At 32.4% G+C, this 19029-nt stretch overlaps 3 protein-coding genes across 3 annotated transcripts; all 3 read left to right on the top strand.

Annotated features, from left to right (window-relative positions):
- Positions 1 to 419: 419 nt before the first annotated feature.
- LOC132800146 (G-type lectin S-receptor-like serine/threonine-protein kinase RLK1) lies at positions 420 to 1127 on the top strand. Its single transcript, XM_060813158.1, has one exon. It carries the CDS (start codon positions 420 to 422, stop codon positions 1125 to 1127), a length of 708 nt encoding a protein of 235 aa, XP_060669141.1.
- On the top strand, positions 1124 to 2863 carry LOC132800147 (G-type lectin S-receptor-like serine/threonine-protein kinase LECRK3). Its single transcript, XM_060813159.1, has one exon. The coding sequence runs from the start codon at positions 1124 to 1126 to the stop codon at positions 2822 to 2824; it is 1701 nt and encodes a 566-aa protein (XP_060669142.1). The 3' UTR covers positions 2825 to 2863.
- A 12150-nt stretch (positions 2864 to 15013) lies between these two features.
- LOC132800293 (G-type lectin S-receptor-like serine/threonine-protein kinase LECRK1) lies at positions 15014 to 17387 on the top strand. The gene has a single exon (XM_060813660.1). The coding sequence runs from the start codon at positions 15206 to 15208 to the stop codon at positions 17225 to 17227; it is 2022 nt and encodes a 673-aa protein (XP_060669643.1). The 5' UTR covers positions 15014 to 15205; the 3' UTR covers positions 17228 to 17387.
- Positions 17388 to 19029: the final 1642 nt, after the last annotated feature.

A 19029-nucleotide genomic window follows, 5' to 3' on the forward strand; every position in this document is an offset into this window, starting at 1 on the left:
TGACACATTGTCAGGTCTTTTTTTTTTCGTAAGAAAATATTAATAACTCAAATAAAAGTGCCATAAAGTTTGATAATGCCTCCACCTAAAAAATAAAAAATAATAAAAAAAAATCAAATGCAGATTGTATTTTTCAACATGTACGTATAGCCTACAAATTCCAGTCTTTTGCAATTTTTTTTTCGTAAGTAAATATTAATAACTCAAATAAAAGTGCCATATAGTTTGATAATGCCTCCACCAAACAAAAAAAAAAAAAAAAAAAAAAAGAAAAAAACCAATGAAATGCAGATTGTATTTTTCAACATGTACGTGTAGCCTATAAATTCCAGTTTTCTGCAATTTTTTTTTCTTAATAAACTTCCCCATGCTAGAAATGATCAGCTAGTAGATTTGTCCTTGAAATTCATTGACCATTAATGGCTATCCTTTTTCTTCTTCTTCTCCAACTTCCCCTTTCCGTTGTCGTTGCTCAAACCAACGGCAAAATAAATGTTCCAACTTCTCTGACTGCAGGAAGCAATAATAATTTATGGCTTTCACCTTCTAAAGATTTTGCATTTGGATTCCACCAGCTTGACAATGATGCCTTCATACTTGCCATTTGGTATTACAAACTATCCCGCCAATTCACCCCAGTTTGGTATCCAAATGCAAATAAAGGTAAACCAGTTCCAAGGAATTCCAAACTGGAGCTAACTCCTGACAGTGCTCTCGTGCTAAAAAACGGTGCTGAAACATTATGGAACTCTGGAAAAACGAGTTCTGCTGATGTAAACTATGCTGTGATGAATGATACAGGCAACTTTATGCTGTTGGATATTTTTTCTAGACCCATATGGGAGAGCTTCAACTATCCCACTGATACGCTGTTGCCTTCTCAGATCATGAAGTTAGGTGGTTCTCTTTCTGCCAGAACAAGTGACACCGACTTCGCACCGAGAAGATTCCAGTTTCGTTTGGATCTTGATGGTATTGCTAGGCTTATTGCCATAAATTTGCCTGGTAACTTTTCTTATTACGATTACTCTTCCACTGGCGATACATCGGATCCTGGTGACGAAGTAGTGTTTGATTCGTCAGGCTTGTATGTATTGACAAGAAATGAAAGCAAATCTTTATTATGAAACCGGAAGTTCCGGTCTCAAATCCTTTGGACTACTATATGAGAGTGAGTCTTAATTTTGATGGGGCTCTTACCCTAAACTTTCACTCCAAAGATCCGTCTGCTGCAAATGAAACATGGACAACCATAACATCAATACCGGAGGATGTATGCTGGTCGATAAAAGGAGAAATGGGAAGTGGAGTATGTGGGTTTAACAGTATCTGCTCAATCCAATCTGATGGAAGGACAAATTGCATATGCCCAGATGGTTATTCTTTGGTCAATCCAGCTGATGCATATGGTGGCTGCAGACCAAATTTCTTACTGGGTTGTGATAATAGTTTCGGTCATATCTACCAGGAGAACCACTTCATGCAGGAGAAATTAAACGTTAATTTTGCATTTTCAGATTACGAAGTGCTTAGCTCTATTAATAGGGATACCTGCAAAACCGCTTGTTTACATGATTGTTTATGTGCAGCAGTCGTTTTTGACCCCGATAACAAGCGCTGTTGGAAGAAGAGGTCTCCACTTTCCAATGGGAGAGTTGAATTATATCCCACAACTTATTTCAAAATAGCTTCTAATTCGTCTCTTGACATCCCACCTCTTCCTCCAAAAGTCCCAGCTAAGGGCCAGAACATATTGATGATTGTGGTGTTGTCTGTTCTCTTAGGCAGTTCTGTGTTGGTCAATTTTGTATTTGTGGGTGCAACATGTATGGGTTTCTTTATGTTCTTGAAGAGGAATCTCCTTGGACCTGAAATTTCTCCAAATGAAAGTTCTATCGAAAACAGATTGCAGCAATTTACCTACAAGGAGCTGATAGAGGCCACAAATGGATTCAAGGAAGAGCTAGGAAGAGGATCTTGTGGGATAGTTTACAAAGGTGAAACGAGATCAACTGGTCTTATTGCCGTCAAGATGTTAGACAGAGTGTTTGAAGACATTGACAGAGAATTCAAAGCAGAAGTTAACATTATAGGCCAAACACATCACAAGAATCTTGTCCGGCTAGTTGGTTATTGTGATGAGAAACAGCACAGACTGCTGGTTTATGAGTTCCTGAGAAATGAAACTTTAGCAAAATTTCTATATGGAGATCCCAAACCCAGTTGGAAACAGAGGACAGAAATAGCATTTGGGATAGCAAGAGGACTCGCTTACTTGCACGATGAATGCAGCAAACAGATCATACACTGCGACATAAAGCCTCAAAACATACTTCTGGACGAGTATTACAATGCTCGGATTTCTGACTTTGGGTTGGCGAAGCTTTTGCTTATCAACCAAAGCCAAACGAAAACAAACATCAGAGGAACAAAAGGGTACGTTGCTCCTGATTGGTTCAGGTCTGCACCGGTGTCTGTGAAGGTTGATGTGTACAGTTTTGGAGTGGTGCTGCTAGAAATCATTTGCTGTAGAAGAAATGTCTTAGATACGGAGGTTGATGAGGAAAATAAAAGAATTTTAACTGATTATGCTTTCGACTGCTATTTGGAAGGGAAGCTGGATGCTCTGATTGAAAATGACATGGAGGCCATGGATGATAGGAAGATGGTTGAGAGGTTTGTCATGGTTGCCCTTTGGTGCCTCCAAGAAGACCCTAACGTAAGACCCACCATGAAGAAGGTATTGCTCATGCTTGAAGGAATACTTCAGGTTTCAGCTCCGCCTGCTCCATTTTCGTTTACTTCCACAAAAATTGAGCATTAGATATGCATCTTAGTAATAACATATAATAGAGTGCACCTTAGTAATAGTATATAATAGAATGCATATTTTCGTTTACCTTATTAATAGTATACAATAGGATGCATATTTTCGTTTACTTCCATACAAGTTGGTCTTAAATCAAATAAAAATACATGTACTGCACTGCTTGCCAGGGTAACTATATAGTTTGTGATAATAAAATGTTTTGTTATTTAAGCCGGTTACTGAGCATGGACATCTATGCCAAATTATTTTCTATTTTCTTTCATAGTACACAGCAAAGTGAGAAGAATTTCATTCCAACCAAACATAAAAGACATCCATATTCTAAATAAACGAAGTAGATACTTTTTTGGATCTAAAGCCCACGAGCGTTGCAATAACTTTTGGCAGTTTATGCCTTGCCTTTGCTACATATGAATGCTTGCTCAGATTTATGATTTTAAAAAGGATACAGATCAAATATCTTCCAATTCTTCAAGCACTATCGTTTTAACCTGTTTGAGCTATAATCATATGGCCTAGCAAACTTCAATGCAGATTTTGCCATATGCGCACAAACTGGGAATTTTTGACTATTTTGTTCCTTCAGTCAACCACACCAGAGTTAGGACTTTGTGAATATTTTGGTCATAATCACACCCGAATTATGTGGAAGTGATTTAGAAAAAGAGAGGGAGAGATAGTGAAAGTAATTTAGTTTAATTGGTGGGAAGCTTTAATTTGAACATGTAATTTATTAATGCTTAATTTATCGTTGTACATATTTATACCTCGTAAAATCAAGATGAAAAGAAAGCTAAGAATTTGACTCTAATTGGGGGATGCAAAACTGTAGAACTGTGAAAACGTGGAAATGCATGCGAAATTAGATAATCAAAAAAATTTGAGAAGTAAATAAGACGATTAAGGTAACTTAATGGTATTTTATTTTAAAGACAAAATTAGAAGAAATTATACAAGACAATTATACAAGCAAATCAATGGAACAAAAAATATATGGAGATCTTAAAGAAGTTGAAGGGATCCCAAAAAAGAAAAAAAAAAGGTATATTCTGATGATTAGAGTGCTCAAGAAGAAGGAAGTTCTCATGTTGACAACCACAAACCACAATGTAACGTTATGATTTCTTGTGACTAAATATTATGTAAAAAATATTTAGTAATGATGACAAAACTCATGGTAAAAACTTTGAAAACAAAATGCTTGCACAATGATAGCAAATCACATTTCCTTTCTTTTATTTTATTTTATTTTATTTCCATTTTGGAAGTTATTTTCTCCATTACATAGGGGGTTTTTGAGGTCCAACTGGAGGGTTTAGGGAAGAAGAAGCAGCCGTGAATTTGAAATATTTACGAGTGACTTTGCAGCGTGGTCCTGGGGGTTGTCCAATAATACTACCACGTTCAAGCTCATCAGCATGATGACTAGCCCTTTCCTTTTTCTACGAAAAGAGGTCCAAACTAAAAAACCACTGTTCCAATCACATTATATACTAGCACATTCAATGTAATATAAAGAGATGGAGAAATATGCTTAATATTGTAAACAAAGTATGATGAAGGTTTCACTTGCTTGGAACCTTATATTGTCAGGTAATTATGAAGAGAAACCCAATTGGAAACGGAGGATAGAAGTACTGGCACTTGGGATTGTAAAAAACTCATTTACTTGCACGCTTTTGCTAATCAATCAAAGGCGCCATACAAAAGACCAACAAAAATGTAAAGGTATGTTGCAACTTAAAATTGGGTCAACAAATAATTCCCTCTTTTTTTCTTGAGGATTCCAAACGTAAACCTAAATTTATTATGTAAGAAAAGAAATAAAAGCAAATGAAAAAGGAACTGAGTTTGGGTTTATGAGGCACACACAAGTCCATTTGAACACAAGAGAATTCAAAGCCAAAAAAAAAAAAAGAAATAAATCACTTTAAAGGTTCATACTTACTTCTTTTTTTTTTCTTTCTTTTTTTTTTTTTTTTTTTTTACTTTGAATATAATTTGACTACTAAATTTGATTCAAAATGCCAAAGTAATCCCTAATTTTTATATTAGTTTTTAATTCTTAAAAAGTAAATATAGTACTTCAAATATACTAATCTTATTTATCATATATGAACCCTGATATTCTTGTCCCACATCGACCAAATCCATCTCTTAGATATTGTTCAAACAAAGAATGCCGATGGCCCACGAGCTAGGCAGGGAGTTGGTAAGGCATGGAAATTATCACGGTTAGCTTTGCGGGTGAATATTTCCACGTTGACGAAAATGTCCTCCGAGAATTTTGAAGGTAGGGTTGCCCCACTTTGTCGAGGTGGTCCAGCAGCTCTGGTTACTGCTCGCTTCTGGGACACCCTCCGTTTTCCAAAAGTCAAAAGTCATGGTGGTCGGTCGCAATGTGTTCTACGTTGTCGCTTTTCCATTTAGTAAATCTCTAACGGTCAAAGTCAAGGCGATCTGTGGCTGTGTGTTCACATTGCTGCTATTCCATTTATTAAATCTTTAATAATTATTGATTCTGAAATTTTTCTGCTTGATGCTTTTTAAGTTAAAAAAAAAAAGTTGATTGTTCCAGTTCAGCAAAAAGGAGAAAAGAAAAAAAAAAAAAAAAGTCCAATTGCAACTTTTTCTGCTTGATGCTTCTTAAGCCAAAAGAAAAAATAAAAAATTGGTTGTTCCAGTCAAATTACGATTCACATTTAAATTCCAATTGTAACTTTTTCTGCTTGATGCTTTTTAAGCCAAAAAAAAAGAAAAAAGAAAAAAAGATTGTCCAAGTCCAAGTACGGTGAATTGCTAAATTATAATGGATGAGATATTTATATTGACAAAGTGGATGATTTCAATGGTAAACATCTTTATTTATATTTTTGAGTACACAGTTCAAGTCATTTGAATGATGAGAGCTTAGAGGATAGTCAAAAACAAAAAAAGAGAACACCATATTGTTTTTTATTTTATTTTTTAAATGATAATTAATATAATGCATACACAAATGGGGTTTTTGGGTAGTAGTAAAATTAGTGGTAATTTAAAATTTTTTAGGAAAGTGAAATTTTTTTCTGTTTGGATAATTTTTAAGAGAAGAAATTTGTGAACCCTAGTGGAAAATAAATCTTATAATGTAGAAAACTGACAGGGAAAGTGGATCCTATTAAAGAGATGTCATTCTAAAATTTCCTGAGAAACTGATATTAAGTATTTTTTAAATACAATTTTATCCTTTAATTTTAATATATAAATTTATTTAATTACTTGTAAGTCCTATTTTCCTCTATAATTAACCAAACACTGTAAAAACAATCCTAAGAAAATTCATTATCAGGAAACTGAATCTCAAAAAACTGATTTCCAAAAATCAGTTTCCTTCAATATTTTTCATTTTGTCAAACATCCCATAAATATATTTATATATTTTCCTTTCCTTTGAACTTTAGGTATTAAAGCTTTAATAATATTGATGCTAAAACTTTTATGCTTGATTGTTCCAATTAAGCAAATAATAATAATAATAATAATAATAATAATAATAATAAAATCCAATTATAATTCAATTCCCATCATATTTTTCAACATGTATAGCTATATATATTGGGATGGTAATTTTATCTTGGTGATATATATATATATATATATATTATTGTGGGATACGTGTTAAAGCAATCCCTTTTCTGTTTCATTTTCTAGATGATAATTAATATAATCCATATACAAAGCCTCTCAGTTAGATAATATTATTGATCATCTACAAAGATATATACATATACACATATATATATATATATATATATATATATTTTTTTCCTTTTCCTTTGAATTTAAACTATTATATCTCTAATAATATTGATGCTGAAACTTTTCTACTTGATTGTTTCAATACTTTGGTCGATAAAGTCTAGGCTAAGTTGGGCAGCAACATACATATCCTGTGTTGGATATGCATTAAAGCAATTACATTTTCAATTCATTTCATAGATGATAATTAGGGTAATCTATACGTAGAACCATTCAATTTGATAATTTTATTGGTCATCTTCATAGATATCTTTTCCCCCTTTTCCTTTGAATTTTAATTATTAAATATTTAAAAATATTCGTGCTGCAACTTTGCTGCTTAATTGTTCCAGTTAAGCAAAAAACAAAAGAAGTCTAATTACATTCACTTGTAGTCACATTTTTCATCATTTATAGCTATATATATTGGGATAGTAATTTTATCTTGACGGATGGACTTCAAAATATATTGGACGGTAATTTAGGATATATATATATATTTATATATATGCTACCATGCACAATCTCTTGGGCTCCATCGCTTAAATATATATATATATACTAGGAAGTTATAGGGCGTACGAAAAAGTTACTTTAATTTTCAGTTTAAGCTCTTGGATTTTCAATTTGCACCGTTAGCTTTCCTTTCTGATGGCTTTAAGCGCGTTGCTAATAATAATAATAATAATAATAATAAAAAACTTGTAGAGTAGTATCATATATATATATATATATATATAGTACTGGAAACACGTATAGCCTATGATTCCAATCTTTTGCAATCTTTTTCCTTCTTGAAGCTCCCCATACTAGAAATGATCAAGTAGTAGCTTTGTCTATGAATTTCATTGACCATTAATGGCTACATTTTCTCTTCTTTTTCTTCTTCTCTATCTTCCCCTTTTCCTTGTTGTTGCTCAACCCAAGGGCAAAATAACTGTTGGAACTTCTCTGACTGCATGAAGAAATAATAATTTATGGCTTTCACCTTCTAAGGATTTTGCATTTGTTCCACCAGCTTGATAATGATGCCTTCATACTTGCCATTTGGTATTACAAACTATCCGGCCAACTCACCACAGTTTGGTATGCAATTGAAGGTAAACCAGCTTGAAGGAATTCCAAACTGGAGCTAACTTCTGACAGTGGTCTCGTGCTCAAAAACGATGCTCAAACATTACAGAACTCTGGAAAAACGGGTTCTGCTGAAGTAGCCTATGCTGTGATGAATGATACAGGCAACTTTATACTCCTGGATACTAGTTCTAAACCCATATGGGAGAGCTTCAACCATCCCACTGATACGCTGATGCCTTCTCAGATCATGAAGATAGGTGGTTTTCTTTCTGCCAGAACAAGTAACAACGACTTCACACTGAGACGATTCCAGTTTCGTTTGGATATTGATGGTATTGCTAAGCTTATTACCATAATTTTGCATGGAAACCAATCTTATCATACATATTATTCCACTGGGGATACATCGAATCCTGGTTACCAGGTTTGTATGTATTGACAAAATCTGAAAGCAAAATCTTTATTATGAAACCGGAAGTTCCGATCTCGAATCCTTTGGACTACTATTTAAATGATTGTGATTTGTGAATGCTATTTAAGTAATTGTGATTTGTGAATGATGTGATATTATTTTATCAATTTGTTTTGAATTTAACTTATCTTTTAGTTTCTCTATATGTAGTTCATATTTATTTTTGAATCAAAAAATTAATGTCTTGGTTTGATGCTTTGTAACATTACTCTTTACACAAATATGTATAAATGTACTTATTAGATCAATCAAGCTAACAAACAAATAAATATTAATGCTTAAGGAGAAACAGGGTAGTCTTGGATTTGATTAGGATGTGGCAGACAAAAAGGAGTTTGATTAAAGATTTTTATACTTCTTTTTGCTTCAAAAACTTACAAATTTGATGACTTTTAAGGCTATATTTCCAGGCTATAATTCAGGAATTTTGTGTACGTAGCTAGTCCTAAGCTTCCAATTATATATATACTCTTCCAATTCCTAGACTTCCAATTATTGTTTTCTCTCATTTTTATTGTTTCCTTCTCTTATTTGTTACCCTTTCAAGTTGATAAGGATTGATGGACATACAGAATATAGAATCCACCTCAAGTATTTCAATAAATTCTGGCATGAAATTAGGAATAAGTCTTTTTTATTATATTTTATTATTATTATTATTATTATTTTTAGAGATCACAAACCCTCCCTCACATGCTTAACATTACACCAAATCTTTTGGGAAATAGCTTTCCATGCTTTCCTATACACTACGAAAGCCTAAAAACAGTGAATAAGTGAGTATTATATGAAATATATTTACGTGCAAACTAAGATTGTGTAGCAATCTAGCTCCCCCAAACACTAATCAAAATTTGTTACTTTAATTTTATTTATTTATTTATTTAATTTTTTGGCAGCAAAGCCGAATTTCATTTGAAATGCAAAATTAAAACAAATTATACAAACAAGTCAATAAAACAAAAGGATATGCAGATTGAAGGAAATTGAAGAGACCAAAAAAGAGACTATTGATAGATTGGTGTAGTTATCTACATCAAGCAGTTATATATGCTGATGATTAGAGGGCTCAAAAAAGAAAATTCTTATCTTGACAACCACAACCCACTATATAACGTTATGATTTCTTGTGACTACAAATTATATAAAAAATATTTAGTTATGAACTTATGATGACAAAACCCGTAGAGAAACTTTCAAAACAAAATGCTTGCACAATGATAGCAAATTCCATTGCCCTTTTTTTTTTTTTTTTTTTCGTTTTCCCTTCTTATTTTTGTAGTTAATTCCTCCATTACCTAGGGGGTTTTTGAGGTCCAAGTAGAGGGTTGAGGGAAGAAGAAGCAGCCGTAAATGTGAAATATTTATGAATGACTTTGCAGCGAGGTCTGTGGGTGTCTAATAGTAGTGCATTCAACTCATGAACATGATGACTAGCCCTTTCCTTTTTCCTGTGAAAAGAGGGTCCAAATAGAATAATGAATATTTTCCCTAATCATGATTTTTGCCCCTTAATGTCCAAATGAGTAGTCTCATAATGAAGCTACTGCTAGGTTTTGGTTGAGTTTTATGCATATAAGATATGTGTCTATGGTTTCATCCAAACGTTGTCGGCAATGTTTCCCACATCCTCCAAACAATTAGTTTGATCCCAATTTGGCAGAATAAGAGCCCATAGGTCTAGCCCAGAACTGCTCATTTTGTTGATTGAGTGCAGTTTAGCCCAATTTTGATAATGGGCCATTCTGACTAGTTACTAGAAATCATATATGTATTTTAATGTAAAAAGGTGCTATTTTTTTTTTTTTTAAATGAAGTAGAAAAAAGAATGTTATTTATTATCACCAATAATGAAATGTTTATTGGACCCGCAAGATTTAATTGGATACATTAGAAAGTTTATTTTTTCTACATTAGTTTTTTAGTATAAAAAATAAAAAACTAAATGCAATCAATTAATATTTGCTAAAATATGAAAATTCTTTAATATATTTATTATGTTATTTTTTGTATACCTTTTCTTATCCATCATGTTCTTCTATTGTTAATGAAAATTGAAAAGTGTAGTTTTTCAGTAACTTTATCAGTAATGAATGTTCTACCAAATCGATGTTAACTTGGCTATTTGTGAGGTGCCACCTAGAATTAGGGGTGGGCATAAATTGATCTATATTATTAATCAATTGAACCAAATTGGTTCGGTTTGGTTTTTTTATTCAAATCAAATTGAATCGAATTAATCATATACAAATATAATTTTTTAAAAATATTTTATTATAACTAATCATATTTTAGAAATATTTTTATGATTTTTAATTATTTTGTTTAAAATATTAGTAACATTAAATTTAAATTATTACAAAATAAAAATAATATTTTTTTTAAAAATTAAAAAATTAAAGAAATAAAAGAAATAAAAAATAAAGTATTGGCCAAAACTCAAACCAAATCGATTCAGTTTGATTAGGCTTTTCGGGTTTAGTTTCCTAGACTTTTCCACATATAAATAGACATAACATTCTATACATTTTCACTTTTACAAATAAAGTCAAATAATTGATGTGTTTGAGCAAAACAAAATAAAGCTAGGAATATAAAAAAGTCTTCCCTTATGTTATTTTTATATTAGTTTATTTATATTTAATACACTTATTATTTTAAAATTTTATTTATTTGCATTTAAATTATATTAATATTTTAAAATAATTTTAAAAGTAACGACTACTATATTAAATAATGTGACACGCTGATATGTTTTTATTTTATATTAAAATTTTAATATATTCTAAATATGAATAAGTATGTCAATAATAAAATAATATATATTACTTGGTTAATATTCTTAATAGATTAGTTGGTATATCTAATATTATTTAAGATAATAATACATTATTTTAGTGAACATCTTAATACTCTAGCATTACTCGTTTAATAAATGTCAATTATTAATAGAAAGGCTTGGGGTAGTTATCAAGTATTAAGGAGTACCTTTATTTTTTGAAAATTGTGAAACTTAAAAAAAAAAAATTTTTGGGTGAATAGTTGTAGTGGATTTAGTTTGGATGGTTTGTCAAATTAGATTGTTCAAAAAATTCCTACATAAAAATAAATAAACAGATATTTTTTTATTTTTATTTTTAGCTGTTTTATCTCCGTTTTCTAAGAGATAAGAGATGGTAAAGAAATGACTCTACCCAATGAGCCCCTTCCTTCCATATGCAACAAGTCCACAATATTCTACAGCAGTTTTGGGTGATGAAGAAGGGTATGAAGTTGAGTGCCTTATAAATGCAATTAAAGTTAGTCCTGGCCATTAATTCAAAAGCACACTTCGTGAATTTGAGAGGATGCATTCAAATATCCTGCAGAGAGCCCCTCTTTTGAGGATTTACCTTGAATGATATGACATCCCTTCTGTCATTGATTTTTCAATTAGTGGTGACTATTCCAATAAGATTTATTGCAAGAGTCAAAAGTTAAAAGACTATTGCATGCACAGCTCGTGAATTTTTACAAGAGACATGACAATGTTGTTGAACTTCTGTATTTTACATTGTCGGAAAGCCAAACAATTGTCTTTAACCCAAGATCTTATAAATATACTGCGATGTCATAAGGGCTATGAAAACATTACTTTAACTTGCAGTTAGCACGTTCAATGTATTGAAAAGAATTGGAGAAATATGCTTTAATGTTGTAAATAAAGTATGATGAAGGGTTCACTTGCTTGGAACCTTATATTATCAAGTATTTGTGAGGAAAAACAACAACCCAGTTGGAAACAAAACCATATAAAAAAATAAAAAAAATAAAAAAATAAAAAACCAAAAAAGGGTATGCTGCAAGTAAAAATTGGGTTAACAAATAATTCCCTCTTTTTTCTTGAGGATTTCAAATATAAACCTAAATTTATAATGTCAAAAAGAAATAAAAACAAACTGAAAAAAAAAAAAGAAAAAAAAAAGAAAAAGGAAAAACTGAGTTTGGGTTTATGTGACACAAACAAGTCAATTTGAAATTTTGAACTCAAAAGAACAAAGCAAACCACTCTAAAGGTTTACACTTTATTTTTGTTTTGATTTTGAATATATAATTTGGTGACTAAAGTTTGATTCAAAATGTCAATGTAGTCCATTATTTTGCATTATATTCGAATTCTTAAAAGTAAATATAATACTTTAAGGTATATGTTTTATAATGAGCCCAAGGTACTATATAATATAATTTATACTTAGAACATTATTTTCAAACGGAATCATAAGCTTAGAATGAACCTTGATATCTTGGTCCCACATCGAGAAAGACCAACCTCAAAACATTGCTCAAATAAAGAATGCCCATGGCCCACAAGGCAACCCAATAATTTTGTCTCGTTTTAATATATCGTTGTTTTGAAAAAAGATGGAAAATGAAGAAAAAGAAAGTTGAAGAAGTTAGGAAATTGCCTGACCAGAAAAAAAAGAACTGAATGTGAATTATACCATCATTTGCTTAAACCAATACACATTTCACATGAAGTGTCCTTAGCTTGTACACCTTTATTTGAGAGGTTGAGCGGGTTGATTTTCCATTCCTATCCTTGTCTCATTTCTCATTTATTGGAGAATCAGGATAGGCCACATTTTTTTAAAAAAATAAAATAAAATTAAATTTTGTTAACAAACATATCTAAACTTAGTTAACGTTTTTATATTCTTTTTAAAATAAATGAAAAATATATAAAAATAAATAATAATAATATTTCTTTATTTTATATATATATGTAAATAGGGAGGGATACAGACGGAGACTATATTCCTGGTCTCTAACCTAAGGCCCCAAAAAAAAAAAATAAAATAAAATAAAATAAAATTTTGCTCATCTCTACTCCGCCATCGTGATTAACTTGGGGGAATCCCCGTCCAATTAAAATTGGGATATTATAGGGATAAGATGGTTCGAGATAACTTGCTAACCCTAATTAAATCCTCTAGAAGTCAAGAGACAAGTGAATGTTTGCCCTTTCTAACATTAATCTCATCCTTAGCAACTTTGTGCATAATACTATTATTAACAAAAGAAAAATTGAAAGTAAAAGAAATTGGAAAGAAAGACTCTGTGAATAGAACTTCTGTAATTAAAATGAAGAAGTGTGGGCTATATTTCATGTAAAATAATGTATTGGTGTTGGCAAAATGTAGAGAATACGTGTAACGTACAGACACAAAATAATGCACAAGCGAGTGCTACAAAGTATTGTTAGCACTGCTCAAACTTGTCAGAATAGATTGTACGTAGAATAATTCCTATATAAAAATAAATAAATAAATACATTTTTATTTTTATTTTTAGCCATTTGATCTCTGTTTTATAAGGGAAAAGAGAGTGGTAAAACAAAGGATTCTACCGAATGAGTCCCTTCCTTCCTTCCATATGCAATAATTTCACGGTATTCTATATTTTCTAAACAATTAAATGAATTCAAATCAGCAGAAGCCATGAAATATCCAAAGTTTCCATAAACTTAATCTAACGGTGATGAAGAAGCATATCAAGCACTGCTGGCTGATGTCCCAGTCAAGACGTATGTCCATAATTAATATCAAGCAAAAATAAGTTCAAAATACAAATTCAATGCAGTGAGATCTTTCAGCATGTATATGGTTAGAAATTTCATTGTTTAATTTGAATTCAATATAAACCTTGTTATATGTTATGTGATGAAGAATATTTCCAGGACCGACTGATGAGGAACAAAATTTATTAATGTGTCGTTTTAAATATATTATTATATTTGAAAAACTATATAAAATATATTGTTTAATTATTTAATTGGACACACACAAAAAAAAAAAATATATATATATATATATATGTATAATATGAGATGTAAAATCATAAAATGATTTTTCTAAATGGAGAAAATTATGAGAACATTTTTCTAAAACAGAGTCATAAACACAGAATGAACCTTGATTATCCTTTTATCCCACATTGACGAAGACTGGGAACGTTGCCGTTTCGAACTCCGAGACCGGGAGGTCTTAATCTTGGCCACAAGTCAACCATAACGTTATGATTTCTTTCGACGAAGCCTGCCCATTGACCACAAGTCAACCTTAACGTGTGGAAATATCACGTGCTAGAAGGTCTTAGTATTGGCATTCCCACCTCTAAGGCACAAAATGAATATGAACATGCATATCTCCACATTGACGAAAATGCCAAATTTGTTCAAAATCTCAAAACAATCCCAACTATTTTTATTGGAACATTTTTAGGCCTGACACATTGTCAGGTCTTTTTTTTTTCGTAAGAAAATATTAATAACTCAAATAAAAGTGCCATAAAGTTTGATAATGCCTCCACCTAAAAAATAAAAAAATAATAAAAAAAAATCAAATGCAGATTGTATTTTTCAACATGTACGTATAGCCTACAAATTCCAGTTTTTTGCAATTTTTTTTTCGTAAGTAAATATTAATAACTCAACTAAAAGTGCCATATAGTTTGATAATGCCTCCACCAAAAAAAAAAAAAGACAAAAAAAAAAAAAAAAAACAATGAAATGCAGATTGTATTTTTCAACATGTACGTGTAGCCTATAAATTCCAGTTTTCTGCAATTTTTTTTTCTTAATAAACTTCCCCATGCTAGAAATGATCAGCTAGTAGATTTGTCCTTGAAATTCATTGACCATTAATGGCTATCCTTTTTCTTCTTCTTCTCCAACTTCCCCTTTCCGTTGTCGTTGCTCAAACCAACGGCAAAATAAATGTTCCAACTTCTCTGACTGCAGGAAGCAATAATTCTTTATGGCTTTCACCTTCGGAAGATTTTGCATTTGGATTCCATCAGCTTGATGATGATGCCTTCGTACTTGCCATTTGGTATTACAAACTATCCGCCCATTCACCCCAGTTTGGTATGCAAATGCAAATCAAGGTAAACCGGTTCCAAGGAATTCCAAACTGGAGCTAACTTCTGACAGTGCTCTCGTGCTCAAAAACGGTGCTCAAACATTATGGAACTCTGGAAAAACGAGTTCTGCTGAAGTAAACTATGCTGTGATGAATGATACAGGCAACTTTATGCTGTTGGATGGTAGTTCTAAACCCCTATGGGAGAGCTTCAACCATCCCACTGATACGCTACTGCCTTCTCAGATCATGAAGTTTGGTGGTTTTCTTTCTGCAAGAACAAGTAATAACAACTTCACACCGAGAAGATTCCAGTTTTGTTTGGATATTGATGGTATTGCTAAGCTTATTACCATAAATTTGCCTGGTAACTTTTCTTATTATAATTACTCTTCCATTGGCGATACATCGAATCCTGGTGACCAAGTAGTGTTTGATTTGTCAGGCTTGTATGTACTGACAAAAAATGAAAGCAAAATCTTTATTATGAAACCGGAAGTTCCGGTCTCAAATCCTTTGGACTACTATATGAGAGTGAGTCTTAATTTTGATGGGGCTCTTACCCTAAACTCTCACTCCAAAGATCCGTCTGCTGCAAATGAAACATGGACAACCATAACATCAATACCGGAGGATGTATGCTATGAGATAATAGGAGAAATGGGAAGTGGAGTATGTGGGTTTAACAGTATCTGCTCAATCCAATCTGATGGAAGGACAAATTGCATATGCCCAGATGGTTATTCTTTGGTCAATCCAGCTGATGCATATAGTGGCTGCAGACCAAATTTCTTACTGGGTTGCGATAATAGTTTGGGGCAAACCCACCCAGAGAACCACTTCATGCAAGAGAAATTAAATGTTAATTTTGGATTTTCGGATTACGAAGTGCTTAGCTCTATTAATAGGGAGAGCTGCAAAACCGCTTGTTTACATGATTGTTTATGTGCAGCAGTCGTTTTTAACCCCTTTAAATTTCGCTGTTGGAAGAAGAGGTCTCCACTTTCCAATGGGAGAGTTGAATTATATACCACAGCTTATTTCAAAACAGCTTATAATTCGTCTCCTGATATCCCACTTCTTCCTCCAAAAGTCCCAGCTAAGGACCAGAACATATTGATGATTGTGGTGTTGTCTGTTCTCTTAGGCAGTTCTGTGATGGTCAATTTTGTATTTGTGGGTTTCTTCATGTTCTTGAAGAGGAATCTCCTTGGACCTGAAATTTCTCCAAATGAAAGTTCTATCGAAAACAGATTGCAGCAATTTACCTACAAGGAGCTGATAGAGGCCACAAATGGATTCAAGGAAGAGCTAGGAAGAGGATCTTGTGGGATAGTTTACAAAGGTGAAACGAGATCAACTGGTCTTATTGCCGTCAAGATGTTAGACAGAGTGTTTGAAGACATTGACAGAGAATTCAAAGCAGAAGTTAACATTATAGGCCAAACACATCACAAGAATCTTGTCCGGCTAGTTGGTTATTGTGATGAGAAACAGCACAGACTGCTGGTTTATGAGTTCCTGAGAAATGAAACTTTAGCAAAATTTCTATATGGAGATCCCAAACCCAGTTGGAAACAGAGGACAGAAATAGCATTTGGGATAGCAAGAGGACTCGCTTACTTGCACGATGAATGCAGCAAACAGATCATACACTGCGACATAAAGCCTCAAAACATACTTCTGGACGAGTATTACAATGCTCGGATTTCTGACTTTGGGTTGGCGAAGCTTTTGCTTATCAACCAAAGCCATACGAAAACAAACATCAGAGGAACAAAAGGGTACGTTGCTCCTGATTGGTTCAGGTCTGCACCGGTGTCTGTGAAGGTTGATGTGTACAGTTTTGGAGTGGTGCTGCTAGAAATCATTTGCTGTAGAAGAAATGTCTTAGATACGGAGGTTAATGAGGAACATAAAAGAATTTTAACTGATTATGCTTTCGACTGCTATTTGGAAGGGAAGCCGGATGCTCTGATTGAAAATGACATGGAGGCCATGGATGATAGGAAGATGGTTGAGAGGTTTGTCATGGTTGCCATTTGGTGCCTCCAAGAAGACCCTAACGTAAGACCCACCATGAAGAAGGTATTGCTCATGCTTGAAGGAATACTTCAGGTTTCAGCTCCGCCTGCTCCATTTTCGTTTACTTCCATAAAAATTGAGCATTAGATATGCACCTTAGTAATAACATATAACAGAGTGCACCTTAGTAATAGTATATAATAGAATGCATATTTTCGTTTACCTTATTAATAGTATATAATAGGATGCATATTTTCGTTTACTTCCATACAAGTTGGTCTTAAATCAAATAAAAATACATGTACTGCACTGCTTGCCAGGGTAACTATATAGTTTGTGATAATAAAATGTTTTGTTATTTAAGCCGGTTACTGAGCATGGGCATCTATGCCAAATTATTTTCTATTTTCTTTCATAGTACACAGCAAAGTGAGAAGAATTTCATTCCAACCGAACATAAAAGACATCCATATTCTAAATAAACGAAGTAGATACTTTTTTGGATCTAAAGCCCACGAGCGTTGCAATAACTTTTGGCAGTTTATGCCTTGCCTTTGCTACATATGAATGCTTGCTCAGATTTATGATTTTAAAAAGGATACAGATCAAATATCTTCCAATTCTTCAAGCACTATCATTTTAACCTGTTTGAGCTATAATCATATGGCCAAGCAAACTTCAATGCAAATTTTGCCATATGCGCATAAACTGGGAATTTTTGACTAATTTGTTCCTTCAGTCAACCACACCAGAGTTGGGAATTTGTGAATATTTTGGTCATAATCACACCAGAATTATGTGGAAGTTATTTAGAAAAAGAGAGGGAGAGATAGTGAAAAAAGTAATTTAGTTTAATTGTTGGGAATCTTTAATTTGAACATGTAATTTATTAATACTTAATTTGTCATTGTACATATTTATACCTCATAAAATCAAGATGAAAAGAAAGCTAAGAATTTGTCTCTAATTGGGGGATGCAAAACTGTAGAACTGTGAAAACATTGAAATGCATGCGAAGTTAGATAATAATAAAAAATTGAAAAGTAAATTAGACGATTAAGGTAATTTCATGGTATCTAATTTTAAAGACAAAATTAAAAGAAATTACACAAGCCAATTATACAAGCAAATCAATGGAACAAAAAATATATGGAGATCTTAAAGAAATTGAAGAGATCCAAAAATATATATATATATATATATTCTGATGATTAGAGTGCTCAAGAAAAAGGAAGTTCTCATCTTGACAACCACAATGTAACGTTATGATTTCTTGTGACTAAATATTATATAAAAAATATTTAGTAATGATGACAAAACTCATGGTAAAAACTTTGAAAACAAAATGCTTGCACAATGATAGCAAATCACATTTCCTTTCTTTTATTTTATTTTATTTTATTTTATTTCCATTTTGGAAGTTATTTTCTCCATTACCTAGGGGGTTTTTGAGGTCCAACTGGAGGGTTTAGGGAAGAAGAAGCAGCCGTGAATTTGAAATATTTACGAGTGACTTTGCAGCGTGGTCCTGGGGGTTGTCCAATAATACTGCCACATTCAAGCTCATGAGCATGATGACTAGCCCTTTCCTTTTTCTACGAAAAGAGGTCCAAACTAAAAAACCACTGTTTCAATCACATCCAAATTCATTCTAAAATATTGATACAAAGATTCTACTTTTGTCCAATTGAAGGCGAAACGATAATATACTAGCACATTCAATGTAATATAAAGAGATGGAGAAATATGCTTAATATTGTAAACAAAGTACGATGAAGGTTTCATTTGCTTGAAACCTTATATTGTCAAGTAATTATGAAGAAAAACAACAACCCAATTGGAAACGGAGGACAGAAGAAATAGCACTTGGGATTATAAAAAAACTCATTTACTTGCACGGTTTTGCTAATCAATCAAAGGCGCCATACAAAACACCAACAAAAATGTAA

The sequence above is a fragment of the Ziziphus jujuba genome, chromosome 12 (genome assembly GCF_031755915.1).
Source record: "Ziziphus jujuba cultivar Dongzao chromosome 12, ASM3175591v1".
Taxonomy (NCBI): domain Eukaryota; kingdom Viridiplantae; phylum Streptophyta; class Magnoliopsida; order Rosales; family Rhamnaceae; genus Ziziphus; species Ziziphus jujuba.

Coding starts and splice junctions, on each gene's coding strand:
- LOC132800146 (XM_060813158.1), top strand. CDS start 420: ATGGCTATCCTTTTTCTTCTTCTTCTCCAACTTCCCCTTTCCGTTGTC.
- LOC132800147 (XM_060813159.1), top strand. CDS start 1,124: ATGAAACCGGAAGTTCCGGTCTCAAATCCTTTGGACTACTATATGAGA.
- LOC132800293 (XM_060813660.1), top strand. CDS start 15,206: ATGAATGATACAGGCAACTTTATGCTGTTGGATGGTAGTTCTAAACCC.